The sequence below is a fragment of the Lissotriton helveticus genome, chromosome 6 (genome assembly GCF_964261635.1).
Source record: "Lissotriton helveticus chromosome 6, aLisHel1.1, whole genome shotgun sequence".
NCBI lineage: Eukaryota > Metazoa > Chordata > Amphibia > Caudata > Salamandridae > Lissotriton > Lissotriton helveticus.
In genome coordinates, this window is record NC_136067.1 from 908,754,342 (window position 1) to 908,768,616 (window position 14,275).

Below are 14,275 nucleotides of genomic sequence, written 5' to 3' on the forward strand. Positions count from 1 at the left end.
AATATCACCAGGGGTTCAAGTTAGAGGTTTAAGAATGCTGGAACAAATCCTTAGAGGAACTCTTGTAGTGCAAGAACAGAGGTGGATGTGGAAGGTAGGATTTAAACCATTCCAGCACCTTGTCTTTGAAACTCATGTGGTCTTTTAGAGTATGAACAAGAATTTCATGGTAATTAGTATCAAAAGCCATTGTTAGATCAAATAGTGTCAACAGGCAGGAATCGCCATTACTCAGGATGCAGAGCTCATTATTGTAGTGGCGGCTGGTGACATGTGAAAGTGGTGCACACTTCTCCGTCCTCTGCTCACTATCTTAGGAACAGAACACCTCACTTAGTATAACCCTAGCCTTGCAATGTCTTTCTCTCTTGATCTTCCACAGACTGCAGATCAGGTGTTACCAGCCTCTTTATTTGAGTAGGTACTGGTAGGAGAGGCCCACCCCAGGTCCTGGGCACTAAGACAGAGGTGAAACAAAACCAAAAATGACTACATTCGCTCAGTCGCGGCCGGCATTACTTGCGGGTGAGGTGGGTGGGGGGCTCATGTGGGGAGGGGGTCACACAGGGTAGCCTACCCCCTATAGGCTGTAGGCTGCATGCATGCAGTCTACATAGAAACAATGCAGAGTGTGCATGACTGGTTAAATAGTCAGTTCCCACAACAGTGGGCTAGCCACTCGTCCCCTGCCTGGAGCAGGACCGCCCACCCGCCTGCTCACAAACAAACCCTGCTTTATGCTTTCTCGCAGTGCGAGAAGCAGAAACATAAAATGTTATTTAAAATAGCATTTTATGTTTCTGCTTCTCGCACTGTGAGAAAGCAGTGGGGCGACGCTCCTCCGCCCACGTGGAGCAGCCCACCCTGCATTATTGATGATTTGCAAGATGATTGTTTCAGTGCTAAATCTTGGGGAAAAGTTAGACTGGAGATCGTTAAGAAGATTGTTTTCACTGGCAAACTATTTAAAACTGATTTTTGATTAAGCTTTCTAGGAGATTGGCGCAGAAAAATACCAGAAACCAGAGGGAAGTGTTAAGAATAATTCCGGTCTGCAATAAAAAAAATTTTTTCTTAAGAATAGAAACGTTCATGAATTTCTTTTCTCGAACAATATTCAAAGTTATTTTCATTTGCAGTCTTAAATCCACTTTCTGTGCCTTATGAATCAATTTTCCCCCAGAACTAACTGATGTGTCCACATCAATTAGTCAGTGACATTGCATCCCTCGTGACTCTTCTACTTATGCAGTTCATAACATTTGGTTCCCCCTTCTCGTTTGGTGACCACTAGGTGTTTTATGTTAATTTTTATTATCTTACTTCAAATATGACTTCTCTGTAGCGGACTTGCACATTGTAAACTGTAAGAAATGGGGTTATTATTTGGGGCAGGTCACTGCCCATTTTAAAGAATAAACACTTTTTGTCAGGGTGAACCCTCAAAATCACTAAATTAACATGAACTCGACTCGCTTTTAGCTTTGACACTGAGCCCACAGCCTTTACTTATAGCAATATGCAAAGTGGAAAATAATAAACTGAATTTGAAAAATACAGTATAATTTAATAGAGAAAATGAAAACACATTTCAAAAAGAGGAACCGTAGGTATAAATGAGCAAACTGTTAAGTAAAAATATCACCAAAAATCAGAAAGCGCCAATGATAGTCAAAGGTCGCAGTTGACCATGACCTAGCCGTCATTTAAAGTCAATATACAATGGAGTGCCAGTCGGATACACCAACGATGTTCATTCTAGTCGAAGGTTTTACTTTCTGATTTAGGCTTTTAAGTCTCTATGAGCCATTGGAGTATACTTCTAAGGACCTCAGAACCTCTGGTGAGGCACTTACAGAGTGTAGGACACAGGCCAACAACAGGGTCCAGTCCAGGTCCAGTTGCCAGTAGTCAGCTGAGTACTTCCTAGAAAAGGGTCTTGCAGCTGGTCTCCCTGTAGCCGCACAGGAGGTCAGTCAACTGACCCTTGGAGTCCACTTCTTTGTCCTGGTTACGAGGGAAGCAGGTCAAGTCTTTTAGGACTCCTCTCAGGTCACGAACAGAAGATCCATTCCTCTTTTGTTCTTCCATATGCCTAAAGTGTTCTGAAGTGCATGCCTGGAGCTGCCATATTTGTGCATGGCACTAACTTCTGGGTGGGGGTTGCTCCTAGGCACTCCTTAACCAATGGGGTTAAAGTTCCCAGGGACAACCATACCCACTTTTTCAGTCATTGCTATTTTCCTTACTGCAAACAAGCCCAAAATACGACGTGATGGGGAATTTTCAAGATGTTGAAAATCTTCAGCCACACTAAACCTGGGCCCCCAGGGCTGGTGGTGTGAATGGGGTGCATACTATTGTAGTTATAGTGTCCTCACACATCTAACACTAACATCTAGTTTGAGACAAGCACTATACCCACAACATACCAAGAGACAGACGTCTGGTAGGACAAAACCAGGGAAGTTCAACAACCAGTCAGGGGATCCACAATAATTATCTTGGCATCCGGTATTCTACTTTTTAAGTCTGCCCCAAGTATTACAAATATCTCAACAGACCTGTTAAGCAGGATTTGGCACTGCACTGTCAAAATGAGTCCCATATCCCCCACCCTGCATTTTCTGTTGAGCTAAACTTAGAGGAATCATTTCTGGCTATTCGGGTCAGAATATTGTTTGCTCCTGAGAGGCATTCCACATCTCAATGAAACCCATTCAATGCCTGTGCACAGGCTGAGAGCTACTAGAGGTTTGTACTGATTAAACTACTGCTATCTCAGGCAGGTAAAAGGTAATTTTCTAAAATGTGCTTTTCTTTCATATTTATTAAAAATCTGACTTCACATTGAATTGTATTATTAATAACTATTAAAAATAGTTGTTTAATGATTTTTATAGTTGGTCCCTTTCCCGAGTTAGCAGTATAGTAATTTTATCTACAATCTGTCCTTTTCTACATAAAACACATACGCCTGCCACAGTGAAAGTAGCTTTTTGGGCCTACATTGTAATATTAATTTTGCACATGAAAGTTGATCTGCTGATGCTATTTGTGCTACATTGCACCGTTTTGTGTTGGGGTAACGCCAGAATAGTGCTTGAGATAGAGTAGAAGACCATGTATAGGGAATACTCAAAACAGCCGTTAGCAAAAGAGAGGAGAAATTAAAATGATGTGCATTGAACTATTTTATAAGGATCAGCAGTAATAGGGAGAGGCATGAGAAAGTGGACCTAATACCATGGCTTTTCATTGTCACATCAGTGGTTCCATCTGTCCTCAAGGTCAGTCATACAAGAAACAGCAAGTTCTAAACGGGATGTTCAATGATTACGTAAAAGGATATTAAAATGGCTGTATATAATAGTATGCATCTAATTAGCATGATGTTTTGAAATATTCATTATATATTTTCCTTAATGTGTGCTTTGTTTTAGAACACGTGGGCAGAGAAAACAGCTCAACAAAGGGCTTTTTTAAAACGCAGAGAAGGAATCAGTCGGCTTGAAAGAAATAAAGATAATCTCATGGAAAACAAAGATGAACGCTCTGTACGAATACCTCGGCGAGTGAGCTTTGATGGCCTCCATCGACTTTCCCAACCTAATGTTCATGAAACAGGAAAAGCACAGCTCAGGAAGTATTCAAATTTCCATCGCCAGGCGAGTAGCCCTGTAACCGTGGTTACAAAGGAGGATGATTCCTCAAACACTGCACCCAAAACGAGCCCAATTGGAAGTGGTGAAGAAGCAGAAGAAACATCAGGAAGAGACAGCATGACAGATGCTACCACCTTACCATCTCCTGCACAGCATACTGAAAGCAAGGAGTTGCTCACTGAGGAAGCAGATCTATCTCAACCTGTAGGAGATGAGAAACAAGATACTGACCAGAGCGCTCATTCTCCAGGAGAATCTCTCAACACTAACATATTGGCGGATTTTAAAAATACAAACATACCTTCTCAAGGGCTCAGTGGGGAGCAGCAAAAAACGGATGGACCTGATAATGGTATTGGAATACATGAAACTGAATCTTCACCCGGGAAGTCAGAGTTTAACACATCAGAAGCAGGTCCTGCAAAACAAATAGATTGGGAAACCCGCCTTGAAAGGGCAAATGTTGCCCCAATGACTGAAAGTAAACATGTAACTGATATCTCTGAAGACAAATGCCCTGAAGACACCACAACTGGCTTCATGAAGATAAATGAAAGAATTGTAAAAATGCCTAACATGTATCTGAGAGGCAGCCAGAAGCAAAAGAATAGCAGATCTGTTGGTTATTTCAAAGAGAAGCAAAGTGGAGATGGTGGCCATGGCAGGTCAAATGCCAAGGTTTACGTGAGTGATTCTGACAGCACTTCATTGGACAGTGAGGATGATCCTAAGTCTCAGTGCCATCAATATCCCATCAAAAATGCACCTCAGAAGTTTGGTGCCACCGACAGACATTTGGATCTTTCTGACCCTGACTATGCTAGTGATAATCCCAGTGGAGAGGAGGAAATGGCACCAAACGTAAAGTATAGGTTGGCTTCTATGAAGCCCAATGCTAGTGGACTGTCTGGACCACAAGACCACTCATTCAGCACAAGCAGCAGTGAGTCGAGTACCGGATTTGCTAGGAGAAGAGGTAGCAAAGCTTTTTCATCTTTTCGCAGATCTTCTATGCGTCTCTCCAGAGCAGCTAACAGGGAGAAGGAACCAGATAAGACAAGTACTGTTAATAGTGTGAAAAATAAAACTACTGACACAAAAGCACTTCCCTCAACATGTGATCTTGTAGCTTGTCTTTACCCAGCATTAAACACCAAAGATGAGCTGCTTGAAGAAAAGAGAATCAAAGCAAATTTAAGTGATAACTCAGTAGGTAAGCAGAGTCCGGACGTATTCTTTGTCATTGTGATATTTACATGTGAGTGGTATGTCTTGCACTTTCAAAATTATGTCTCTGTTTGTAGCATTGTTGCATATGAATTGTAATGTAGCATTTCACTCAAGGATTGTTGAATGTGTTATTCAGTGGCGTAAGGAAACTAGAGGGGGCCCTCCTGCAAGATACGTGGAGGGGGCCCCTCCAGACTCAATCAGGAGCTCTCCAGCCAGAGTATTGTGCTGAGCGGGCTCTTAGAGCTTGCCCCCCTCCCCCCAACACCACAGGTGCTACAGGCGTCTATGTTACAGCACTGGACTGGTGCTCCTGCTGCCTTCTCCTTTACGGTCGCTGCTGCTTGGTCTTTGCCCTTGGAGCCCGACATGGCCTCATTCCAGTAGCGCCGGGTTACCTCATCTCTTCTTGTGACACCATACTTCCTGCAGGAACCCATGAATTTCTAAATGCTTCGGAAAACACAATGCAGTCCCTTCACTTGCAGTTTTCTTACACTCTAAGCTACGGCTGACTTGGACGGCGAGTCTAGCCCTGAAATGTTGCTGTGAAGTGGGAGAAGATTACATTTCCACAAAGTGGAGCACTCATCCCTGAATGCGGAAAGGAGGTCCTTTATCTATAATTGTATGTTCTTTGCTATGGGCATTATTGCCTCATTTGAACCAAGCTCATCTGCTTGCCAGTTCCTAGAGCCATGACCTTTCCATGTTCTGTTCTCTGGTCATCTCTCCTCACTTCTGATGATGCTTTGCTGCAAAGTTTGGTACACCTCACTCTTCCCTTTGGACCCGTGTGCTCCTTTGTTCTTGGAGCAAGAAGACTTCAAGGATTGTTTGGTGAACTTCTTTTTCCAGGACCTTCCAACAGGGAATGGCTCCGGCTCCCAGGTGCTCACTTCATGACCAGGTCTTTGCTTTAATGAGTGTGAGAGACGTTTTCTCCGCTGTTAATTATATTTTTATGCACATTAGTGAGTCTTAAACATTTTTACTATACAAAATAACAACACAACTACTGACTTATTGGTTGTTATTTTTCAACAGTCTGTTTGTGTAAACTGTGTAAACCCAGGACTCATAAAGACATAAAGGACAAAAAAAGAGTAGATCCAAGAACGTTAACCCTGTATAAGGTGGCTAGGAAGCTGGGTGTTTGGTGGGGCAAATTCTCCAGCCACAATTCAAAATTAGCCTATAGTCAGGCACTTTCTCTAAGATAGCTTTGTCCCTTAATAGTGCAGATTTGAGTTGAAGGCTACTTTGGAAAATGTTTGGTGTCGACTAGTAGTATCAGCAAATCAGCAGAATCAAGAAACTTCTCAGTAAATGATCCCAAAACTATTTAGTAACATCAGAAAGTATGTTATGATTAAAGTAGGAACAAAACAACAAACACTGGATCAGTCACTACAAAGATATAGAATTGCAAAGTATCATCCCTATTCTACGTGAAGAGTCCATTAATTCCTGTACAGTTCTCACAAGTGGCCCAGGAGGCTTCTACCCACTCCATTAGCACAGCATACCTCCAGCTCCAGTCAACCTCTTGCCTTCAGGCAGGGTTGAGGGGCTGAATGGGAGTCAGTCACCTTGTGCAGCCAGGCACCTTTCAGGCCCCAAAATTCACAGAGTTCCTGGGATGGTGTGTCTGGCTTGACCAATTGCAAATTAGCAGAATAAGACAGATTCATGCTCAGCTGACAACACCTAGACCGCCAAGATTTCAGGCCTGGGTTGTGCCAAAGACAACACCCTTTCAGCCACAAAACCTATAAGGCGTAGCTTGCTGTCCATGTAGGTAAGTGCTTCAGAGCCATACATAGGGGTAGTAAGCACAATATAAATCCTTCAATACAACAAAAACATTTGGTTCTACTCCTTGTAAGCTGACTTTTAACTGCAAGAACATGATGCCAGAAAGAAACAGATATGAGGCGCACCACTGATCATTGTACGTCCGAGTGTTGTCACGTCTAAAGACATACAGCGCCATCTGGCAGCAACGGAAAGCAACTGCTTTGTAAAGAGTAGGTGGATCCAGTCGGGTAACTACAGATAATCAAAACACATTCATGGGAAGAAGCTTCCATCAGAGATGTGTTGTTGCCATGGAACATGTGTTCATCATAATCAGTGCTCTAATTTACATCCAGAACCAGTACTGGGATTAGAAGGAGATGACCTTAGAACGGAGGAAATTCTTTTACTTGCAGTACAGTCTTCATATTGTGCAAGGTTTTACAAAGTTATTCTCCCCCAGAATAATTTGACAATAAACATATGTGAGATAATCAAACCATTTAATATGCTCAAGAGTTACTTTACTTATTGCAAAGTCATGTTATTTTCAAATTTGTATTTACATTATTCTCTCTATTTTTCAAATATCAACAGTATTGGCATCTGCTGTAAGGGTGAACTCTAGAGTGTTCCATGTCATAACCCTGAACACTGTGCGGTCAGCCATTAGCAAGAAGAGTATATACTGACCACCAGGCCCTGATCAATGGTAAACACAACCCACTTGGTCTTTGCCACCATAAATGCAACTTTTCTTTATACCTTGGTGCATATGTGCAGTACGACACCTAAGCAATGGGGAGTACCACTGATTAGGCACATCAATCATTTTTTCATTGCCTTCCATAAAATATGTCTTTCGTTTTTCCTCATCACGTAAAACAATAAAAACTAACCAACAGGGCCCTTTTTAGGTAAGCGCACATAGCTCCCTGACCTGAAAGATAGGTATTGGAATTCCACTCTTTGTGGCTATAAAAGAGGACATTCAAGATAAAGGCAACTGTTGGCCATAGTTTGTAGCAGAATTAGCTATTAGCAAAAACAGCAGGTTATGGACCCACAAGAATTCTCCTTAGGAAAGACTGCACCTATGTTGACTCAGACTGGGAACATGACATGGCCATCTCGCATGATGTCTACAGGTTACCAATATTAAGTGCCCAAACGTGCAAGCAGGAGCAAACTAAACAAGACACACATTCACAATAACTTGTGATTAATTGCAGATATACAGCCAGGGACAACAGAGGTCCTGAGGCACAGCTCAGAATTTTGTTAAAAGAAAACACACAAAAAACGTATTTTTACTTCAATGTAAGCAGACTTCAGAAAGACATCTATAAAGAAGGAATACGTTGGTTCTACTAATAGGTGGTAGCGCAAAAGAAAGTGGCAACAAAAGGAAATAGTAGCCATCAGGACCACTAGAACGCATTGCTGTCTATAATCACATACAGTCTATGCACAGCTGCCATGGTTTCAGATTACTCATGTGTGACATTTTCAGAATTTCAGTGTAATTATGAGTGACCTTCAACGACTATGAGTGACACTTTCTTGCAAGCAAAAATCAAGCAACGGAGATGAGGGAGATAAATAAATTTCAGAAATTATACCCATTTGAGCAATGAGAAACTTCAAGATTATTTCAAAAGCACCAGACATGGCAGGCCAGTCCTCCTCAACAGGTGCCAATGGTAAAAGCAATACCACATTCTTCTTCAGCTTTCTGCCACGCACATACTGCTTCAAAACACCAACTCTCCTGTTCAGAACACTCTCATACACTAGAATTTAAAAGGAAGAGCTTCTGCACTTTTCAGCAGTGTTGTAATACATTTAATGGGAGAACAGCGGCACTTTGGAGGAGAGAATTGGTACTGTGGCTAATAAGTACTAGCACTTTTTGTATCTTTTCATTTAAAGTACCGTCTGCACCATTTCATATGTATACGTCACTCCTCAAACTGCAGACATCACTCTATAAGCACGGATTGAGGGCCTCTTCTGGACAGGCCACTAACCTACTTTCTGGACCAAGGGGTTCTGCTTAATTGCCAATCCCCTGAACTGGTGCTGCCATTGCTCTGATAGCAGCAGTCGCTGGGCCTCTCTTGACTTTGGGGGCTCAGTGATGCATTACAGAGTTGGCAGTCTGCAGAATCCTCTTTGGCAGTTGCCAGTTCAGGTCATCGACAAGTCACAGGCTCTGGTCTGCTAGGCTTTTCCAAGATAGTACAGTCTAGACCATTCCCGGAACACACATGGAGCCAGGGCAGATGAAGAATGCTTTGCATCACACGCCCGTCCAGAACACGGGAATCTGTGCTTGGGGGGGCAGGGCTGGTGAGGCAGCAAGGGCATAGCAGGACTTAAAACACTCCTGCCAGGTGTCAGAGTGAGCGTGATCTCTTCCACAGCAGAGCAGCACTGAGGTCCCGAAATTATATTTAAATTCTCGTCAGTGTTTTCGATAAATAAATCGACAGTCAGCTGAACTGAGCCTACCTAATCCTCTGCAGCAGTCACCACCCTCAGCCTAGAGAGCAGACAGCAGAGCTACAGGCTCAGTGTCTGTCAGGCTGTAAAGTTTTAAAACTATGAATACCTCCGTGTGCCACGCAGCAGCCTCGACTCTGTGATAACACTGTGTCTGTCTATAATGCCACCTCTCCTTTCCAACCAGGTCCCGTCGCAGGGCAGCGGCATGATAACGCACTGTACTGGCTGCCGCTCAAATTAAAGTAACACATTTGGTAACTTCCAAGTGCTCCCACTACGGCCCCGCCCACCTTAGGAGTAACTTAACTTCCAGCACCATTTAATTTGTGAGGCGAGGTGCCAGACAGACCCTGCTCTCACCGAATGTACTGTGCGCCGAGGAGGGCCCCTGGGGCTCGGGGCCCCACGCAACGTGGGGGCTGCGGGGGCCTGTGTTACGCCCCTGGTGTTAATACCGATGCAGTTGTCCACCTCTAAAAATCACAAGCGATGTGTCACTACCTGATCATAAACTATTCAAAAGAGGTACATAAAATGAGGTAGTGTTGAAAGGGTAGCATTTGAAAACATTGAATGCAAAAGGCATAATGCCCCATATGTGTAGGATCAAAACAATGGACATGAATTAACTTCAAAATGAAACACAGTCAGTGCTTAATTTTTAAAATAAATGAAGGTCAGTGCCTAAATCTCTGCTGAGAAGCCTACAACCAGCATTATTAAATGTCAGTGGGCCGAATACCAAGACTGCATAGTCCTCAATTTACCTCATGCTTCCATAATCCACTACCAGACACTTCATTCCCATTTCTCTCACTCTTGCAAGTTCTCTTTCAAGTTCCTTCTTTCTCCCATTGTAAAAATGTTTCTGCCTCCGTCTGTGTCTTCCTCCTTTTTTGCCCTATGTGCATTTTTCTCTTTCTTGCTCTCAGAAAATGTCAGAAAAGAAAAAATAAGTCCTGGTCCCCAAAAAGGAGAGCCAGTGACCCCCACTGGCAACCACCAACTCAAATTAAGAAGAACTGAATCCTAAGTATAATAGGACTGGTTTCAGGAACATAAGGGGTCCATTACAAGTCAGAGCGATATTAGCCGGTATTCCCTCACCTGAAGGTACCGATACACGGTCCATCAGTAACTCAAAAGGGTAGCAGAACAATTGCCCATTTCAAGTTTTTGTGAAATAACACACATAAATCTGTGTTTGTGACCAGTATTTGTATATTTTTGCTTGGTATGTCACCTGGAGAGTGTGGCTGATTGGAACAGGTCGAAATCTACTGGTGAAACACTCCAGTTGCTGGAGTTGCTGAAGACCTCACAATCCTGATGGAACTGGTAACTTGGATTACAGCAGAACTCATAATGAGGCCCTAATTAGGAACATTAAGAAAATGTACATTGAGATACAATATTCACTGGTTTCACTTACCATTATATGGATAATTGCATGGGCCTGAAAATAGAACTGACACTGATAAAACTAATACTTCTTACAGTGCTACATATGTTCAGAAATATGTAACAACAAAACACCTTGAAAAAGCTCCACTGCACACCAGAGTGAAACACGTGTCAGTAAGCATTTTACGCCTAAACTAATTAGAGCTCAAACTCAGGGGCATATTACCAACACATAGCGATATTTATCGCTAAATAGGCTCAGCAACGATTTTTTTATCGCTGAGCATCGCCGGAATTAATCGCTGAGATAACATGCTATTAGCAACGTTTATCTCCAAAGCGATACATTTTCCAGCGTTAGCGGCGAAATGCGTGAATATCGCTGAGAATACAGCGATTTCACAGAATAGCGACGAAATGCTCTTAGCCTCTTAGCCATGTTATCCACCTCCCATTGGATAACATGTCTAAGAACTGGTCTGGGTAGGCGTTAGTTTCTAGCGATATTCGCGCTTAGCACACTTTTTTTATCGCTTCGCCTATCTCGCTAATAGGCGATAGCGAGGTTAGCGACTGCTTTCAGTCGCTAACAGGTTGGGAATGCCCACTTTGCATGTCATTAGCGATAAATATCGCTAACATGCAAAGCAGGCCCCAAACCGCTCGCTATCGCCTACAAGCTGTCGCTAACTGCTGTTAGCGACAGCTTGCTAATAGGGCGATAGAATTATCACCACTTAGCGGCCGAAAACGGCCGATAAAGCGGCGATAATCCCCTATCGCCAACCTTGATAATATGCCCCTCAATCTTATCCAGGCGCGGCGAGCACAGGTAAGAGCGGTGGGGTGGGCAGGGTGGGTGGAGTCGACAGACGACTGGACTGGTAAATTTAAATTAAAAAATAAATAAAGCAACTTACCTTGTGCCCACCTCATCGCGGACTCGGAGAAGCTGCGCGCGCAAGGTAAGTGGTTTTAATTTCTTTTAAAAAGTTTTTGCCTATCCAGTCATCTGTCAACATATCCCACCCCACCCCACCCCACCCCGTCTCACCACTCTTACCTATCCCGGCCACGCCTGGTATTATCATCAAATATATGGATTATATCAAGCTGTACTTTTTTACTACTCGAGGCTTACTTCAATTGCCTTTTAATGTCTGCCTACAGTTTTGCAAAAAAGTTTTCTGGTTTGTGTTTTGTTGTTATTGTTTTAATGCAGAGTCTTATACTCAGTCATAGCAGAGTAGTTAACACCGAAAACAATCCTGAATGCAGAGTATATGTTTCAGAAACAGTGATGTTTGCTTACACTTGTTTTTTGTAAAGACCTACATTCTTTTTGTTTGACTAGGGAGGGTGTAGATTTAAAATCTGACCCCTATGACCTTTCTACGATGCAGACATAAAGGGTACAGACTGTGCAAGGAGGAAATGACTGCACATCAGGTCAATATGTGTGTCTTTCTCTAGGATTTCTGTATAGGCTTACCTGTCAAAAATGGAGATACACTGGCCAAGATCTCCAAGGCCCAATGAATGTAGTGTATCCTGGGTACACCAAATGTACCATGATGCAACTTATGAAGATTGGCTCGAGGGGGTCTCAGTAACTTCAGCATAGCACAACACCTAATTTTCCTTGGAAGCACTTCGCTCAGTTCCAACACCAAGGATTTGTTGGTCTACTAACCTTGGTCTACTAACCTCACCCCTGAAATCACTGCCTAGCAGCTGGACATGTAGAAATCCCCCTCAATGTTGATTAAAGTTTCTTTGCCATCCTTGATTTTACCTAGAATTCAAAGCATCTCTGTTTGCGATACCATTGAATATGGAGTCCATGCGCTAATTGGCTTTACTTGCAGTACGTACTTACTGGTGCCTGCCAATTTATCTGCCTCCAAATTTGTCTGAAAGTCTAAATGGGTGCAAACAACACAAAAGTCTGCATTACCCGGTATTGTGGATGGAATGCACATTGATTAAAAGGTGAAACAGAGGAACAACTGTAAATTGAACGGTGTTATGTAGAGATAACAATAATTGAGAGTTGAGAACAAAATCATTAAATATGTGAAAAATATACTAAGGAAAAACGATTCTGTTTGTATCATGAGAGGAATAAAGGGTGAAGTGAAAAGCTAAATGAGAGAAAGAAGAAATTATTGCATTTTGAAAAGGGAGAGTTCAAAAAAAGTATAAAACGTGAAAAATTAGGAAAATCAATGAAATATTCTCAAAATTGGAGTAACAATTTAGTAGAACAAAAAAGTAGGGTCTGTTTTTTATGGGGTTTACGAATGAGGGAGAGGGGAATAAGTTATAAAGACCCAAATAAGGTCTTTCATCCCATTGTGGTTTTGCCTCAACTCGAATCAAGGAGATTAGGAAATATGCAACGACAGGTGAAAGCACATTTGTATGTGTGCCCCCTGAATATCGACACCACAATATATAGGTGGGGTACAATCCACATATATGTACCTGTGTGGTACATATATCTTCAAAGTACATAGATGTGGTGTCAGGAATAGTAAATCTATACTTTCCTATATGTACTTACCTTTCAATATTTTGCTCCTTGATATTATGCTCTTGCTATGCATGTACCACGATATTGTTAGTGTTGATATTGAGTAGTACAACAGTTATTGACCATAGTGTGGGGCTGTGCATTCAGGCCTCTTTTCTAAAGTGTCAATGCATGCGGTACATCGGTCTTAATTTTTAGAGAACAGGTAAAAGTGCCTTTGTATATGCAACAAAGTTTCACATGAACTATTGTGCTCTGTTGATTTTGCTCGATTGTATTTGTAGAATAACAGGTTGTTTTTTACTGCTTGTATGTCGGGTATGCAGCCTAAAGCTATTTCATGGCAAATGAAGGCCACTGCTACATGAATTGTGTCCTATGCAGAATTTGGCCATCTACTGAAGAATTGTGAAACTGGATGCAATACGGATGGGTGCAAGATAGGCTACAAGATTGCTAAAGCTAAAACCTCACAGGAGTTGTGACATGCAAATGACTATTAATTTACTGACGAGAAAGAAGTTCAAAATTCTCAGATGTAAACTCAATTAGCTCGTCTTACTGATTTATTTATTTATCACCACATTGGTAGGCCACCAAAGGGCACAGTGTAATGCTAGATGTTAATTGGCTGGGCCCTGAGCATAGATTTGAAACTAGGTACTAGAGACCCCTGTCAGCCCTGTGTGCTTGTGATCTTAAAGGATTCAATGGCCACATGCTTGAGTCTTACCACTTCTTTGAGTTGAAGGAGTGGTTGAGCCTTGTTGTGCCTTAGAGTGGAAGGATTGGTTGACACAGTGGGGTTCCTGGCGGTAGAGCGAATGCCTCCTCAAATGAGAAGCAGTTTGGTAATCTTTAGAGGGCTGTTTTGGTTTCCTTGACTGCTTGCCACTCACATTTTAATCTTTTGTTAACTAAAAAACAATACATTATATGGCATCACAATTACACTGGAAATATGGTCGCTACCTGGATTATGACTGCAGTGGTCTGTGGAACTCAATGAATAATATGGATCTTGGGTGGCTTGAGTCCAGCCATGTGTTGGCATAAAGAAAAGGAAGACCTGAGTTAACTCACAATGCTTTACATTCAAACAATTAATAGAACAGCACCATGACAGCACACT

At 42.3% G+C, this 14,275-nt stretch overlaps 1 protein-coding gene across 2 annotated transcripts in view; it reads left to right on the forward strand.

Annotated features, from left to right (window-relative positions):
- Nucleotides 1-14,275, forward strand: part of LOC144761595 (uncharacterized) — a 489,105-nt gene that overhangs the window by 335,263 nt on the left and 139,567 nt on the right. For both annotated transcript variants that reach the window (XM_078646893.1, XM_078646894.1), the window contains exon 8: nt 3,444-4,878. In XM_078646893.1, coding sequence (XP_078503019.1) covers nt 3,444-4,878 — 1,435 coding nt within the window. The remainder of the gene's footprint in view (nt 1-3,443; nt 4,879-14,275) is intronic.